The sequence below is a fragment of the Mchenga conophoros genome, linkage group LG10 (genome assembly GCF_057382185.1).
Source record: "Mchenga conophoros isolate Kocher_MC1m ecotype Shallow Benthic linkage group LG10, M_conophoros_male_GT1.1, whole genome shotgun sequence".
Classification (NCBI taxonomy): Eukaryota; Metazoa; Chordata; class Actinopteri; order Cichliformes; family Cichlidae; genus Mchenga; species Mchenga conophoros.
Window position 1 is genome coordinate 16,978,075 of NC_140535.1, and position 17,155 is coordinate 16,995,229.

General features: G+C 39.1%; 2 protein-coding genes across 2 annotated transcripts; both read left to right on the forward strand.

Moving 5' to 3' along the window:
* Positions 1-999: 999 nt before the first annotated feature.
* Positions 1,000-7,211, forward strand: LOC146565639 (choline-phosphate cytidylyltransferase B-like). The gene is made up of 8 exons (XM_085288926.1): positions 1,000-1,226; positions 2,305-2,404; positions 2,755-2,871; positions 5,687-5,838; positions 5,945-6,023; positions 6,116-6,258; positions 6,350-6,538; positions 6,745-7,211. The coding sequence occupies exons 1-8, from the start codon at positions 1,140-1,142 to the stop codon at positions 6,979-6,981; spliced, it is 1,104 nt and encodes a 367-aa protein (XP_085145052.1). The 5' UTR covers positions 1,000-1,139; the 3' UTR covers positions 6,982-7,211.
* Positions 7,212-8,370: 1,159 nt separating this feature from the next.
* Positions 8,371-14,847, forward strand: LOC146565640 (palmitoyltransferase ZDHHC20-A-like). The gene is made up of 12 exons (XM_085288927.1): positions 8,371-8,526; positions 9,608-9,634; positions 9,775-9,869; positions 9,955-10,075; positions 10,481-10,550; positions 10,848-10,880; positions 12,506-12,626; positions 12,922-13,054; positions 13,163-13,289; positions 13,628-13,714; positions 13,803-13,882; positions 13,999-14,847. The coding sequence occupies exons 1-12, from the start codon at positions 8,409-8,411 to the stop codon at positions 14,040-14,042; spliced, it is 1,056 nt and encodes a 351-aa protein (XP_085145053.1). The 5' UTR covers positions 8,371-8,408; the 3' UTR covers positions 14,043-14,847.
* The last annotated feature ends 2,308 nt before the right edge of the window (positions 14,848-17,155 follow it).

A 17,155-nucleotide genomic window follows, 5' to 3' on the forward strand; every position in this document is an offset into this window, starting at 1 on the left:
GTTTTTCATATACTTGAACTGAAACAGAGTAGACAGAGTCACTGACTGGCTAAAACATTTTTTAGCAGCTAGCCTCCCTGAAAAGTCTTAGTTTTATTTATTTTTGTGTAGAAAATAATGTTTCGTGTGCAGCTTTAATAATAATAATAATAATGGATTGGATTTATGTAGCGCTTTTCAAGGCACCCAAAGCGCTTTACAATGCCACTATTCATTCACTCTCGCATTCACACACTGGTGTGGAGGCAAGCTACGGTTGTAGCCACAGCTGCCCTGGGGCAAGGCTGCCACATCGCGCCATCGGCCCCTCTGGCCAACACCAGTAGGGTAAAGTGTCTTGCCCAAGGACACAACGACCAGGACAGAGAGCCCGGGGATCAAACCGGCGACCTTCCGGTTACAGATACGCTTCCCAACCCCCTGAGCCACGGTCGTGTTTGTGTGTGTTACATAGGGAAACACTTCAGCACCAAAAAGCTGCATGAGTTGATGTCAAAACCAGGATGTGCATTGTGTGCTATAATGCACAAGAAAGACAGGATGTTATTGATTTTAAGATATACACAGATTTCTGCCACTGTGGCTAACTTTTAACAACTCTGAGAAATGCCGGGACTCACTGTCCCCTGTGTTTGGTTCCAAAGGCTGGTAGTGTCTGACCTCCCATTACAGCTTCATAGTTTATCTTGAATGGCTTTCTCAGAAAAAATTACAGTGTTACGTATGCAGCCGCTATTCTTTATGTTAAAACGTAAGGAATAAAATTTTGAAAAATGGTAAAAAAAAAAAAAAAAAGCAAGCATATTTTTACAGATGTGTACTAAAATGTTAAAGAGCTGGACTTTCAGTGGATCAACACTCGCTGGATCATGCTGCTGCTGCCACCGCACAAATAAAGGGAAAGTCTTTCCAAGCTCAGCATTGATTGCAAATGCAATCTACATTTCTGAAAGCCTTTACCACTGTGGCCTGAACTTTGCCCGCTATGTTATCCTGTCATCAGGGTCAGGCAGGGTGATAGGATGTATACTTCAACAGACACACAGCTTTAGAGATCCTTCCCTTGCAGTAGTAGGGCTGACAGAGAGGAGCACCAGGCTTGTGCAGTGTTATTGTTGGCTGAAAAAAGAACATCCCAGATGGCTCGCAGGAGACGAGGCCGTGGCGGCAATGGACAGCACCATCAACAGGCTGCCGCGCACAATCAAAGAGGAGGCCCTCGCAGGGTAAGCCTGCTTCTGTCATTAGCAAAGAGAACCAACTGCACACTGTTTTTCAAATAATAAACAACAGGGAGCCCCACGAGATCCCCTCTTATTTTGTTTTTGTGAATATATTTAGAGGACACTATAATGAAGTGAGGTATATCTCTGCCTTATACTGCATTATTATTTAACATGCTTTGAATATTACTGAGGTAATCTTTTCCACTGTGGTTATATGACTGGGATAAGTTAACCGATTAACTCCGTGGAACAGCATGACTCATGTCTGCAGTAGCAATAATTAATGTCAAAAGGAATTAAAGACTTAACACGAAAACAATAATTATTTATTCGAATTTGAATTCTTACATTTATGTCCGATGTGGAAATATGCTGGCTTGTGCGTCAGTATGTGTATAAGCCATGAAGGCTGAGATCAGAATACAAGACAAAAATTAAGAAGCATAGGAGCATGTTGCTAATGTTTACAAGGTCAAATTAATATTTTGCACTGGTATACTAACCAATCATATATTTGAACACAACTCAGGGAGCAAAAGACACTTAAAAAGAGATCAAGAGTTTAAAGTATATCTTTCAGCACACCAAAGGATAAAGGTGGACATGCATGCAACACAAAGTCTATAGCATCTTTGAACATCCATGTGCTAAAATTGGTAAAAAAAAAACTACCTTTAAGTTATTATCATACAGAGAGGAGGCACAACCTGCAAACCTACCACATCTCATATATTTCTATTATAAGTAATTCACTTAAATGCTTTAATTTTCTAAAGTGTTCCTGTATACTGTCTTACAGTTTCTGTTTTTATGAACCCCGGTGTTTATCAAATGCAACATGACTATACCAATAACATCCACTTCTGGGCAGAAGTCTGAACACGTGCAAGAGATTGGATAAACTTGAAACACGAGCAGTTAGGAATGAAGCAAGAGGGAACATGTTTCGTCAATAATTACACATAGTTTTGTGTCATATAATGTATTCTGGCGACCTGTAAAATTGAAATGATTTTGAGAACAGATGACTTTTTGCACCAACTGTATCTGAATGTCTCCATCTGGTCTTTGTGTTCAGACTCCACGGGAGCCAGCAGATTTTGCCAAGTCTACAGGTTTTGAATCTGATATCCCACATGACAAGCTCACCATTGCTCAAGCACGGAGGGGGACACCAGGTTGCACTTATCACCACCTTTTAAAAAAAAACTCTGAATACACAGGGAAGATAATTCGGAAAAGAAAAGTTAACCCAAGATGTTTTGCTGTGCTGTAATTGTCTGATATCAGTTATAAAAAAGTGATTTCATTATCAGCATTGTTACATAACTGCCAGTTATTTTGATGATTCAGGGTTTGATCACAGCTGTGAATCTGACTGAGTGACAAATCAGCAAAATAATGATTAACTAACAATTAAAAGCATCACTGTGTCATTAGAATTCCATATTTGTAACAGCAAAAATATAAACTGCTCCAGTTTTATGTCATGACATGACTACATTTAAAGACCATCCTTCATGTTTAGCTAACCGCCCCGTGAGAGTCTACGCTGATGGAATCTTTGATCTTTTCCATTCGGGACATGCTCGAGCTCTGATGCAGGCAAAGAATGTGTTCCCAAACACTCATCTTATAGTAGGAGGTAAAGTATGCCTTTCATTCACTCGCCACAGTAACGCATGCACAAAGTAACACTCTTTAACCTTCAGGGTCATGAAAATAGACAGAGAAGGCCTCCAAAGAGTCACGTGTACACAGCAGTGAAAAAGCATTTGCCTCCTTCCCGATATCTTTTTTTTTTTTTTTTTTTGCATATTTGTCACACTCACATGTTTCAGGTCATCAAAGTAATTTTAATATTAAACAAAGACAACTCGAATAAATATAAATGCAGTTATTAAATGATGATTTCATTCAGTAAGTGAAGAACATTCTCCAAACCTTCCTGATTGTGTGTGAAAATACTTCCATTGTTAAATCTTAAAGTAAGTGTGACTAACTAGTGAAAAACTGAAGTATCAGTATGGAAAGATTTACAAAGCCATTTCTAAAGCTTTGGGACTTCAGTGAACCACTGTGAGAGCCATTATACACAAATACAGAAAACTCGGAAAAGCAGTTGCCCTTCTTAGGAGTGTCCAGCATACCAAAATTACTCCAGAACAACATCTGGGGAAGTGCAGGGTCAAGGTTTTAATCAAACAAAGTTTCATCTCACATTGTGATGACCCCCCCAAAACCTTTGGAGAAATATTCTGTGCACTGACAAAGGAAATCTTGAACTTTTTGGAAGGTTTGAGTCTTGTTACATCGGACATGAAACTAACAATTTCATAAAAAGAACATCAACACATGGTAGTGGTAGTGTGATGGTCTAGGGCTGCTTTGCTGCTTCAAGACCTACCTGGAAGACTTGAAGGAACCCTGAATTCTGCTCTCTGCTATCAGTTTCTTCTTCAGCTATCTGAAGGAGAATGTGCATCTATTACAGGGAGTGCAGAATTATTAGGCAAATGAGTATTTTGTCCACATCATCCTCTTCATGTATGTTGTCTTACTCCAAGCTGTATAGGCTCGAAAGCCTACTACCAATCAAGCATATTAGGTGATGTGCATCTCTGTAATGAGAAGGGGTGTGGTCTAATGACATCAACACCCTATATCAGGTGTGCATAATTATTAGGCAACGTCCTTTCCTTTGGCAAAATGGGTCAAAAGAAGGACTTGACGGGCTCAGAAAAGTCAAAAATAGTGAGATATCTTGCAGAGGGATGCAGCAGTCTCAAAATTGCAAAGCTTCTGAAGCGTGATCATCGAACAATCAAGCGTTTCATTCAAAATAGTCAACAGGGTCGCAAGAAGCGTGTGGAAAAACCAAGGCGCAAAATAACTGCCCATGAACTGAGAAAAGTCAAGCGTGCAGCTGCCAAGATGCCACTTGCCACCAGTTTGGCCATATTTCAGAGCTGCAACATCACTGGAGTGCCCAAAAGCACAAGGTGTGCAATACTCAGAGACATGGCCAAGGTAAGAAAGGCTGAAAGACGACCACCACTGAACAAGACACACAAGCTGAAACGTCAAGACTGGGCCAAGAAATATCTCAAGACTGGTTTTTCTAAGGTTTTATGGACTGATGAAATGAGAGTGAGTCTTGATGGGCCAGATGGATGGGCCCGTGGCTGGATTGGTAAAGGGCAGAGAGCTCCAGTCCGACTCAGACGCCAGCAAGGTGGAGGTGGAGTACTGGTTTTGGCTGGTATCATCAAAGATGAGCTTGTGGGGCCTTTTCGGGTTGAGGATGGAGTCAAGCTCAACTCCCAGTCCTACTGCCAGTTTCTGGAAGACACCTTCTTCAAGCAGTGGTACAGGAAGAAGTCTGCATCCTTCAAGAAAAACATGATTTTCATGCAGGACAATGCTCCATCACACGCATCCAAGTACTCCACAGCGTGGCTGGCAAGAAAGGGTATAAAAGAAGAAAAACTAATGACATGGCCACCTTGTTCACCTGATCTGAACCCCATTGAGAACCTGTGGTCCATCATCAAATGTGAGATTTACAAGGAGGGAAAACAGTACACCTCTCTGAACAGTGTCTGGGAGGCTGTGGTTGCTGCTGCACGCAATGTTGATGGTGAACAGATCAAAACACTGACAGAATCCATGGATGGCAGGCTTTTGAGTGTCCTTGCAAAGAAAGGTGGTTATATTGGTCGCTGATTTGTTTTTGAATGTCAGAAATGTATATTTGTGAATGTGGAGATGTTATATTGGTGTCACTGGTAAAAATAAATAATTGAAATGGGTATATATTTGTTTTTTGTTAAGTTGCCTAATAATTATGCACAGTAATAGTCACCTGCACACACAGATATCCCCCTAAAATAGCTAAAACTAAAAACAAACTAAAAACTACTTCCAAAAACATTCAGCTTTGATATTAATGAGTTTTTTGGGTTCATTGAGAACATGGTTGTTGTTCAATAATAACATTATTCCTCAAAAATACAACTTGCCTAATAATTCTGCACTCCCTGTAGTTTGTTTCCCAAAGCTCACTTAGGTTATGCAGTAGGACAGTGATCCGAAACAATCTGCCGTGGCGTAACGTTTAACGGGCCATTCATGGTAGAAAATCCCCCAGTGTGGCCAAATTCAAACAATTCTGCAAAGAAGAGTGGACCCAAATTCCTCCATAGCGAAAGACTGATCTTAATGCTTCATTGTTTATGGAAAAATTACTTCTTCACACAGGGCCAGATAAGGTCGGATAGCTTTTTACCATTAATAAACGAAAACATCATTTAAAAACTGCATTATGTATTTACTCAGGTTAACTTGTCCAGTATTAAAATTAGTTTGATGATCTGAAACATGTCAGTATGGCAAATATGGAAAAAAAAGAAAAAAGAAATCAGGAAGGAGGCAAGCACTGAAAATCTCTGTGTTCCTAGTGTGCAGCGATGAACTCACTCACAAGTTTAAGGGCTATACGGTGATGACAGAGGACGAACGCTACGAAGCCCTCAGGCACTGCCGTTACGTTGACGAGGTAGTGCGGGATGCACCCTGGAGTCTTACACCAGAATTCCTCAAGAAACATAAGGTCAAAGGTCACACAGTAACTTTAAACACAGCTTCCTATAATGTCATAAAGTGTTAAAGCTATACGGTGTCCAAACTGTCTGTAGACCGTTCTGTTGCATTCATAGATTGACTTTGTGGCCCATGATGATATACCTTACACCTCCGCTGGATCAGAGGACGTCTACAAACACATCAAGGAAGCAGGTGAAGATTCATGCAACGTTAAAATAAATTCTAGTTGTCTTCTTTCTCATAATTAATTACACATATTTAAAGTATTTGTGTGTTCATGTCAGGAATGTTTGTGGCCACTCAGAGGACGGAGGGCATCTCCACATCCGATCTGATCACTCGTATCGTTCGTAATTACGACATGTATGTCAGACGCAACCTGCAAAGAGGGTACACAGCCCGTGAGCTAAATGTTGGCTTCATTAATGTAAGAAAATATTTCATTTTTAATCAAACTTAAAAGGAAAAAAAGGCTGTAAATACAAAATTAGACACAAATGCACCTTACTTTATTTCAGGAGAAAAAGTACCGGCTCCAGAACCAGGTGGACAAGATGAAAGAGACAGTCCGTACGGTGGAGGAAAAGTCGAAACATTTTGTCTACAGGGTGGAAGAGAAGAGCCAGGACCTCATCCACAAATGGGAAGAGAAGTCACGGGAATTCATTGGCAACTTTCTGGAGCTTTTCGGACCAGATGGAGCATGGGTATGTTCACTTTCACCATAAAAACGTCACACACTAACTGTAGCACAAGATTTAATTTCAGTCTTCTTAACTAGAAAAAAGTCTGTGTGTGAGCAAAAACAAGCACGTCTTCATAAACTGAATCACAAGAGGCATTCTTTAAATCACTGCAACAGAACATAGCATTACACACAGTGAAAATCTGATCTGTGTCTGCCCTTGTTTAGCATGCAATTCAGGAGAGAAGTGGCCGTATGCTCCAGGCCCTGTCACCCTACTCTTCGCCCCATGGCTCACCAAGCAGCAGTCCCACCAGAAGACGCTCAGTTTCTTCTGACTCCACCCCCTCTTCTGCAACTGCCTCCCCACCTTCCTCTCCATCTTCCCACTCTTCAACTAAAAAGGGGAGACGTTCACGCTCGTCACCGAAAGTTGCCTCTATAAACAGCAAGCATGCACAATGAGCTCCTCATTTGTCCTCTTGCAGTCTATTTGCCATTCATTTGGAAGAAAATGTTCTGAAAGGAGGCTATTAATTATAACTAGCAACTAAAAATGAAAATATTTAATTTATTAGGGGTGTATTTAAGTCCAACGTCATGTACATAATGTGTGTGTACAGAAAAGAAAAGAAAAACAACATTAAAATTTTGTTTGGATGTCATCTTGTATTGTCATTTGTGTTTCTTTCATACAACACTAAATGTAATGGAGCACATGCTCATCTTCAAAACAATAAAAATCTTGAGTGTCGGTGAGGTTCTCCACCTAAAACTGTAATGTACTACACTGAAACTTTTGCTTTGTATTGGCAAACTAAGGCAATTTCATGATGGTGTAAGGAAGACTTAATAAATAAAGGTTTAAGCAGTTTTATAGAAATAAAAGAGGTCAGTCACAGAATGTATTTATTTAACAATTTCCTTCTTATCACTCTCCCAAAGTAAAAAGAAGTAAATAAGAAGTAAAAAACCTTAATAATCAAATAAGCCTCTATGAGCGAGCATTTGGCAACATTACGAAGGAAAAACCCTCTTAACAGGAAGAAACCTCCGGTAGAAAAACGATCAGGGAGGGGCACCCTGGGGGGGAATAAGACAGGATGATTGCATTCACCAACATTCGCTTCTTCAGTTCTTTTGTGCACTGTCCATTGCTTTAAATGGCTAACCCCAGGTATTTAAACTCCCGCCTCCCTCTTATTCACACACCCGTCTTGCCCAGCTAGCACCAAGCGAAAAAAAGAATCAATAAAAAAGAGAAAGACAATTAAGGCATCTAGCAAATTAGGAGTGGAGACTAAAATGACTTAATTGCAAACAGGTGGACAGACACCGAGCTCCAAAACAATGGTTAACTGTGCTCCACAACTTCACACAGCATTGTGTTTCTCTGCCCCCAGCTGGACAAAATAATAAATGAACAAACAAATGAAACCTTTGACCTATTCTGTTTGACTTTTTTTCTGGTTTACTAAACCTAATGAGTGGCCTAAAATTGCTTGTTTTTTGTTTATTTTCAACATATTCTTACTCATAAATACAAAAGTCTGAGCATATCACGAGGAAACTAACTAGCCAAAGATTGTGAGAGTCATGATTTCAATGTTGTGGGTTAACAGGCTGACATGCTTCAATACGCCCTAAGAAGACCTCAACTTTAGCTGCCACTGTGTTTTATTATGACTGTTTCTCTGCTGAGAGGAATGATTACGAACGGTGCGTTAAAAATATACTTAAATTTCACTTTTTGAACAACTAAAACATCCACGTTCCGTTCCTCGTCGCCTGCACTGCGGTGAAGTATCTTGAGCCTAATGCATCTTTGGCTGGACCATTTAAAAGCCGTGGTTGTGACGTCACCGTCAGCTAATGTCAAACACGGATTAAAGATGGCGCCCTCTCACGCACTCAGGTGCTGTAAACGGGCTCTGAATTGGGTACCTGTCCTGTTTATTAACCTGGTCGTCGGCTGGTCCTATTACGCCTACGTTGTCGAGCTGTGTGTCTGTAAGTGCGCTCACCTTTATAAACCTTTAGCGGCCGCGTGCGTTGACAGTGACAGGGTTTGAAACTTTGATAAGCTAGTTAAAGATTTAAAATCTGGCTTCACACTCCGTAATGCGATGAAACGTTTGGCGAATATTAACACATATTTCTGTCTCTCCTTTTCATGGAAATATTTTACATAAATTGTTTTTTTTCTTCATGACAGCTTCGTTTGTCTACTTTTTTCTTCCCCTCCAGTGAGAGGAACTACTTTTCTCCGTTAATAATTAATCACTCCATTAGGGCAGACGTAATGGGTCAAATAACGGATATCATAAAAATAGAAAAGTGGATTGACTGTGAAAGGGTTTGTCGTTTGTGTGTTGCTTAATCATGTTAAAACTTTCTGAGTTTACTAGATATATTTACTAGCTGCTGCTGTTGTTGTTGTTGTTGTTGTTATTGTTATTTTATATAGTTTTGGGGTGTCAATAAATGAGGTGCTTCCGAGCCAGCTTTAAAATCTAGTCCGTGACTTTTTGATGCTATTAGTGTGTATTTATCTGTAATTAAACATATTTTGAGCAGTTTAAAAATGATTTTTCAATATTAAATTTTAACAACTTGTCGTTTCAGGAGGAAAAAAAAAAGGGAATTTGATTTGTATTTGTTTGTACCCGTTTTACATATTTAACTTCCAGGAGTGGATTCTGTAATTGTAACTTGAATTCTAGTAAACATAATTTATTTGGCGCGTTCCTGAGTAAGTCCTAAGTGTTTATGCTATTTTTTTTCAGCAGTTTTTAATAAGTTGTGTGTCGTGTGATTTGTGCTGCTCCCACACACAGACGCTAAGTTAAATAGTTTGATTCAGGCGGGAGCTGATGAGACCAGTATCAGCATGTCTCTGTGTTGCGGCTGTGGTCAGGACAGGGACATCCCTGCTGATGCTTAAACAAAGCTCTCTGTTGTGGGTGGGTCACTGCTGGCCGTGCCAGGCTGCTGCAACATGGTGTGAGGAAGAGAAAGAGAAGTGGGGGATGTGTAGTCATGTATTACTCCTAACTAATATATACACATATACTTTACCTTCTTCCTATAGATACAATCCCAAATAATGCTGAACGAAGTAAGTATTGCCCTCACACACACACACACACACACACACACACACACACACACACACACACACACACACACACTCACTCATATTTGATGCTGTTATTTCTCTCCCGCTAAGGATCCTTCTTTTCTTTTTTTCTACAACAGTCAGCTACTTGGTTATCTTTCACATTTTCCTCGCCATGTTCATATGGGCTTACTGGAAAACTATCTGGTCCAAACCAGCCAATCCCTCAAAAGCAGTAAGTTTGCTTCTGTCACACTCCTCGCTTAGCAGAAGAGAGGAAATAAACAAAACACTGAACACTTTTCTTTTTCTGTTGTCAGTTCAGTCTACCCAGGGCAGAGAAGGAGCTGTATGAGAGAGAAGAGCGAGCTGAGGCCCAACAAGAGATTCTGAAGAAAGTGGCGAGGAATTTACCCGTGTACACACGCACAACTGGAGGAGGTATGGCTTTAGATACAGTGTAGTAAGTGACTGTGCTTTGTTTTGTTTTACACACCATCAGGGAAAACTCTGTTAGCAAAATGTTGCTCTGACAAAAGAGGAAGTGCACAAAAGTTTTCATCATCAGCCATCAACATTGCAAAAGCATTACAAATGACAATCACATGTCTTCTCTGGTTGTTTCTCAGTTTAATACATACTAGGCTTGTCTGTGCTGTGTTTACGGAAAAGCCTGTGTCAGGAGGGTTAATTAGACTCAGGTGCACCTTGCTTTCTCTTCTGGCTCCCCTGCTAATTAAAAGTCAGGATGTGACCCGCTTGGATTCACAGGGGGATTTAACGAATATGCTTTAAGAATATCCAGCACGTATACAGTTAATTTTTTTTTTCTCTCTCTCTCTCTAGCCATCAGATACTGCGACTTCTGTCAGGTAATCAAGCCTGATCGCTGCCATCACTGTTCAACCTGTGAAATGTGAGTCCTCTCTAAGTGTCCACACTTTATCAACACAATCCTGAATAAGATCTTTTTAAAACATCCACCCTAAAGTAGTTTCTTCTGGCAATAGAAATTCAGGAAACGTTACAGAATACTTTTAAATGTGTTTTTTTTTTTTTTTTAGGAAAGTGATAATATGGAAAACTAATATCTTAATAAGGGTTTATCAAATGTGTTGTTTTTGTTTACTGGGTCAGTGAAAAGATCAATATGTTGGTATATACTGGATGGTACTGATAGGATGCACATTGTTCTTCTTGCTTTTTTTTCAAGGTGTGTGCTGAAAATGGACCATCACTGCCCCTGGTATGATATTCTGTTTTTACTTTGCGATTAAACTTCTTTGTTTAAATTCTTGAACATTAATTGAACATTAGTCTTATTACTGTTGTTAATATTACTATCAAACCCCACTTTGCAGTGCATAGTGGGAGATTGGGAATATACACAGTGTTGGGAAGGTTACTTTTAAAATGTATTCCACTACAGAATACATGCCCCAAAATGTATTTTGTAATGTATTCCGTTACTCAGTGAGTGTAACGTATTCTGAACACTTTGGATTACTTAATATATTATCGTGCTTTTTACAACTACATGAATGTGCTATTGCTGTGTGATTTATTACTTTTACTGAAGGTTATTCGCCATACCAATTCCAATACCAACTAGATTTTTAAATCTTAATATAAAAAAATGAGTAACAGTAGGGTGGACATGTAAGGCTGCACTTTTTGCAGCGATCTCGTATAGAAACTATTCCGCGCGTGTATATAAAACGGGTCCGCGGCTCCGAACCGTAAAGGTGTAAAACCGTAAAGGGACCTCTGGCTAATATGTCGGGCTCGTAGCCGAAAACTAGCTTTACTTTGTTGTCTGGGTCACCTTTGCTAGCAAGAGACAGAGGCGTTGAAAGGCTGCTCCAACTTATTGTTTGAGAGGAAAACACGAACACAGTGTACAGTCGAGTCTTAATGGCTTACTTACAACTGGGCTTGTCACCCACTCTTTTTGGCTGCAGTGGTTATTATTATATTTACACGCTTCCATCTCTCGTTTCTGGTCGGTGACAGCTCGTACTTTTCAACTCTTTTTCTCTCTCCTCGCGCTCCCAGACACATAACTGGTATGGCAGGCCATTCTTCCTGCAGCACGGACTACACTGTCCATGAGGCTACATTCTTTAGGGCTATGCCTGTAACACTCTGCCTATTGCCTTCATATTAAATAAATTTTGTGAATAATTAAAAAAAAAAAAAAATTCTTCACGTCATTATGCGGGCTGCAAGTAGGGGTGACATGGGCCGCGAGATTGAGACACAGACATTAGAGCCTCTTAATGTGTGTTTTATTTTGGGTTTCCACCAGCGTGGAAACCAAAAGTGGAGAGGGCATAGCCTTATGAAACAGGAAAATACCGCCGCGTAATCCATTCATTTCAACAAAGTAACTGTATTCTGAATATCACCTATTAAACGGTAACTGTAATGGAATACAGTTACTCATATTTTGTATTTTAAATGCGTAACAGTGGTACATGTATTCCGTTACTCCCCAACACTGAATATACATACTCTATGATCATTATGGTATGACACTATGATATGTTGTATTGTGATACAAACAGTCTAATTTGAGATTTGGTGCTCAATAAAACAGTCAAATTTGCAAATATATATGATTACTGGGTTTGTATAAAGTATTTGTATAACTCATATAGATGTTGGTACATCACAATGTTTATGCAAAGGTTGGGTCCACTAGGAGAAATTGGGGGAGGGGAAAAAAGATGGACATACATACATACATACATACATAATCTCAGCTATATTTTCCATGGCTATTGTCATAATGTTATTCAGCACCCCCTTTCTTTTTTTTCTTTCCTTTTTTTTTCTCCTTCCTGTTGTTGTGGTGTCATCTTCTTTCAGGGTGAATAACTGTGTTGGATTCTCAAACTACAAGTACTTTGTCCTGTTTTTGTCCTATGCGTCACTCTACTGTGTAGTGATTTGTGCAACAGTCATCCAGTATTTCATCAAATTCTGGACCGTAAGTACATGAACCTCCTCGTGGTGTTTGCATGACATTTAGTGTTGTGAACACCACGTGTATCAGTATCAACCTGTTGCTATTTTTAGGGGATTCTCTGCAGCACACTTTACACAAGACAGTGGGTCCTGTCACATAGTCCAGCAGTGAAACAGTATTTTATTTCCATGCAAGACTTTGTTGTACTGAGGAAACAAAGTAGTATCAATTTGTTTCATTTTCCACATAATTGGACTCAGGACTGTCACGATTAGTCAGCTAAAAGTGTGTTTTGTTTTTTCCCTTCATTCTAAAGAAACAGCTGCCTGACACCCACGCCAAATTCCATATCTTGTTTCTGTTCTTTGTGGCGGCCTTGTTCTTCATCAGCATCGTGTCACTTCTCGGATACCATCTGTGGCTCGTGGGAAAGAACAGGACCACTATAGGTAAATTAATACTATAAATACATACTTTGTTTAATTCCACTTCTACAAAAAACACCACTGGCTAACTCTTGTCGTTTTTTTGTTTGTTTGTTTTCCCTCCATTTTTAGAGGCTTTTAGGGCTCCTTTTTTCACAAATGGGCCGGATAAAAATGGGTTTTCTCTGGGATTTAGCAGAAATGTAGCTGAGGTGTTTGGAGACCAGGCAAAGTACTGGTTTTTCCCTGTTTTCTCAAGGTGAGTCTACTCTCATGTGATATGCTTTGTCACTAAAAATGGATCGTCCGATAAGTTCCATAAATGGTCACTAACAAAATGGATCACAGAGTCAAAGTGAGGGGGCAAAAGCTGATGCACGCCCAAACTTTCACCCACTTCATATCAGTCAGAATAAATGATGTATGCATGCAGATGGTGTTAGTGCATGCCTACTCAGTATGGGAGGTTAATTGGTTTTGTACTAACAGACCTATCCAGCTTTTTTAATTAAAGTTACTTTCATGGAGTGTCAGAAATATATTTAAAAACAAAAAAAACAATGAAGATTTTTTTTTTTTTTTTCTCTGTATTTTCAGTCAGGGAGATGGGCATTCCTTTGTCACCAGATTGGTACAGATAGATCCTGAGCAAGCAAACAGTGTCCTCCAGCAGAATGGCAAAGGGTAAGTTTTCTATTTCTTTCAAATCTTTAATATCAGAGGCTTCAATTTTATTTACTTTGAATTAATTTCTGTTTGACTTTAATTGTAGTCCTGCTGATGGAGAAGCTAACCCGCATGTCCTTAGCAATAATGTTCAGCACACAGAAGATGGCAGCAAAGAGAAAATGAGTATGTTACTTATGCCCTTTCTCACAATTTCATGCTTTTGTGTCCTAATTGCTTTTGTTTGTGCTCAATAAACAACCCATCCTGAGACATCTTTTGTGCACACTGTTTCCTTTTAGATGGCGGACAGACTGTCTCTGTGACAATAGAGAAGGAGCAGTAGACAACACATCTCAACTACGATGCCTTAAACCAGGAGTATCATCACCTCAACGGGAGTCATCCTAGACCTTCATTTTAAGCTTTGATGCAGCCTCAAACCACATGTTTTGTATTTGTTTTTATTACATGGACCATTCCTCATCCAGCGTGCTTTGAAAGAGCACAGCAACAATATTGCTATCATGTAGAAAGAGCCTCTACAGCGACCTCATAGACTGCACCAGTCTGAAGCAGAAGAGATTCAGGGAAGGAGATGTCTTTAAGATAAACCAAAGACATTCAAATAATCCCCAAAATGCGGGAGCCAATGTTTGTCTTTGTCTGTTTTATGTTTAAGATTTCATCTAGAGAGTCATCCTTTATCAGTATTAATCAACCTCTTAATCACTAATTGCAGAGCAAAAGGTTTGTACGTTGATTTTCATCCGAAATAATGTGTGTGTGTGTGTGTGTGTGTGTGTGTGTCTTATAAGGTGAACTTCAAGCACAATGCAATTAGCAGCAGTCTGTTATCAGATGGTCTCAAATTTAGTTTACATATTTGTAAATATTTGAAGGTCTTTCTGTTTACACTTTAAAATATTTATTTTTCATTTCATAATATATTTGATAGGAAAAACATAAAGATGATAAATGCTAAAACTTAAATGACCAAATCCAGTTTAATGCTTGTTGAAATGGTTTAATCTCAATCCGGATACTTGAAAGCCAACAGGTCTCCCGTAATTCCAAGATGATCAGGTAGATTTTTCATTGCACTATAATTATCTGTAATTTGTCCTGTTTTATAAATTAATTGCTTTGTCTTTCTATGTATTTATTTGTAAATCACATTTTATTTATTTTCAAAAAGACATTAATACAAGTGATTTCCTTCTTCATCTACAGAACTAACATCCTTTGTATTTCTATATTAACACGAATCTATTTGAAGTGTCTTCTGTTTGTGTCCACCACTTTCAAAGAAATTTAAGTTTCAAAAGCACAGAACATAAAAAAAACACCACAATTAAAAAAAAAAAGTCATAAAGAACAGGCAATTATGTCCTTGAGCCTAAAGCTCGATAGAAGTGGAGTTTATACCAGTGATCCAAAGGTGTCACAACCTTTCTTCACTCTTTACTGCCCGCCATTGTTTCCTTATATTACCTTCCTTTTGGAGTATGTGATGTGTAGCACAATAAAACATGATTGACTGATTTTACTTTTAGCCTACATGATTAGTGACTCACAGAAGTTCAATGACCGATGTCAGTTAACTTAACAACAGGCACCTGGAGTTGCTGCCTGTTTGAAAAAAAGATGCTTTTTATTTTATTACGAAATTGTTCATGCTGCTTAATGATTGCTATGTAACAAATGTAATACAACTATACATCCCTATTTAACAAATGTGTGATTTGTTTTTGTCAAAAATGTGATTTTAAAATGTTCCCTTGACTGAGGAACAACTCTGCAGATGACTGAACTTGTGGACCTTAAGTGCTTACAAGATGTTAGTCATGACCAGTTAAGCTTTAACTGGATTCCAGTGAAGTCTATGTGATGAAACTTAGAATTTAATAGCTTTGCATTGAAATCTATACCAGAGCAGTGCCTTTATATGGGGGGGCTGTCATATTTGTACCAGAAATATGAACAAAAAAAAAAAAAAAAAGACTTAGTGATCATTTTGCTGTTAGCTTATCTGTCGATAAATATATGTATCTTGACAAAATCCTCCAAGTACTCACATGTGACACCGTTGTTATCTCAGTTACACTGGCTTCCTGTTGAATTTACAGTCAATTTTAAGATCCTGGTCTTGACTTACAGAGCTGTGCATGGACTGGCACCAGCCTACATCTTTGATCTGCTACAGCCCTATGTCCCCAGCAGGTCCCTGAGGTCATCTGATCAGGGCTTACTTGCTATAAAACAGACTAAGAGGAGAAATAAGGGTGACAGAGCTTTTGCCACTGTGGCCCTGAGACTGTGGAACTCTCTCCCCCAAACATTAGGAACTGTGGACTCGGTAGCTGTTTTTAAAAAACAACTCAAAACTCACCTTTTTAAAACTGCTTTTGGTTAATTTTTTGCCTGTTTTATTTTGTCTTTTTTAAATCTTCTTATGACTTGTAATCTTATGTGCAGCACTTTCTGATTCTGTCTTGAAAGGTGCTATATAAATAACAATTTTATTTTTTATTTATTTTACTTAAATTCTCGGATGAATTCTAATCTCAGTGACCTTGACCATTAAGGTCAGAGGTCAAGTTTTCTAAAAATCTTGTGAATGCGATAACTTGTGAACAAGGTAACGTAAGATTTCGAAACTCAAGCCATAGGTCAGGGGCGTCCAACTCCAGGCCTCAAGGGCCGGTGTCCAGCAGATTTTAGATGTGTTATTGATCCAACACAGCTGACTTAAATGGCTAAATGACCTCCTCAACATGTCCTGAATTTCTCCAGAGGCCTGGTAATTAACTAATCATTTGATTCAGGTGTGTTGACCCAGGGTGATATTTGCAGGGCACCAGCCCTTGAGGCCTGGAGTTGGACACCCCTGCCATAGGTACATCTACTAGGAGGCTGAGTGGTACTGCCCACTGCCACCAGTTTTTTAAGACTCTGCATTAGCATGTTGGCCAAGGCCGTGTTTTTTAAAACCAGAAGTGAGCATACTTGGATGAAAGTTATCAATTAATGCTAGCAATCTACAAGCACAGAAACCAGCAATTCAATGCTTGATAGTACCCCTTACTACGAGTATAATGTAAAAAATACCTTTCTACCTGTTTTTTTTTTTCTTTGCTGGAAAACAGCTCGTAGACCACGAAGAGTTGAGAAACCAAATTTGGCAAACAGACACATCTTAGGCCTCTGAAGGTTTCATTAAAATCAGACATCATGACATTCACGATGACCTGAGGTTAACCTTTATGCATTTACAGGACCATATAAGAAAAGACTAAATGAAAAGTGTGACACATAATACGTATCTAAATCTCTACAAAGTCCTATAAATAATTTAATAACAAATGCGCTTTAAATAGTTACGCTCTGACATCAACTTGCCTCTGTGCTTGCCAAAAAGGGTTTCTCCACCATGTACTAAGACAAGTTACGCTTGCA

Bases quoted from the DNA above. Each gene is read 5' to 3' on its own strand.
- LOC146565639 (XM_085288926.1), top strand. From the start codon at position 1,140: ATGGCTCGCAGGAGACGAGGCCGTGGCGGCAATGGACAGCACCATCAA. The intron at 1,227-2,304 runs GTAAGCCTGCTT...CTTTGTGTTCAG, and splicing joins AAAGAGGAGGCCCTCGCAGG to ACTCCACGGGAGCCAGCAGA. The intron at 2,405-2,754 runs GTTGCACTTATC...CTTCATGTTTAG, and splicing joins AGCACGGAGGGGGACACCAG to CTAACCGCCCCGTGAGAGTC.
- LOC146565640 (XM_085288927.1), top strand. From the start codon at position 8,409: ATGGCGCCCTCTCACGCACTCAGGTGCTGTAAACGGGCTCTGAATTGG. The intron at 10,076-10,480 runs GTATGGCTTTAG...CTCTCTCTCTAG, and splicing joins CACACGCACAACTGGAGGAG to CCATCAGATACTGCGACTTC. The intron at 10,551-10,847 runs GTGAGTCCTCTC...TTTTTTTTCAAG, and splicing joins CACTGTTCAACCTGTGAAAT to GTGTGTGCTGAAAATGGACC.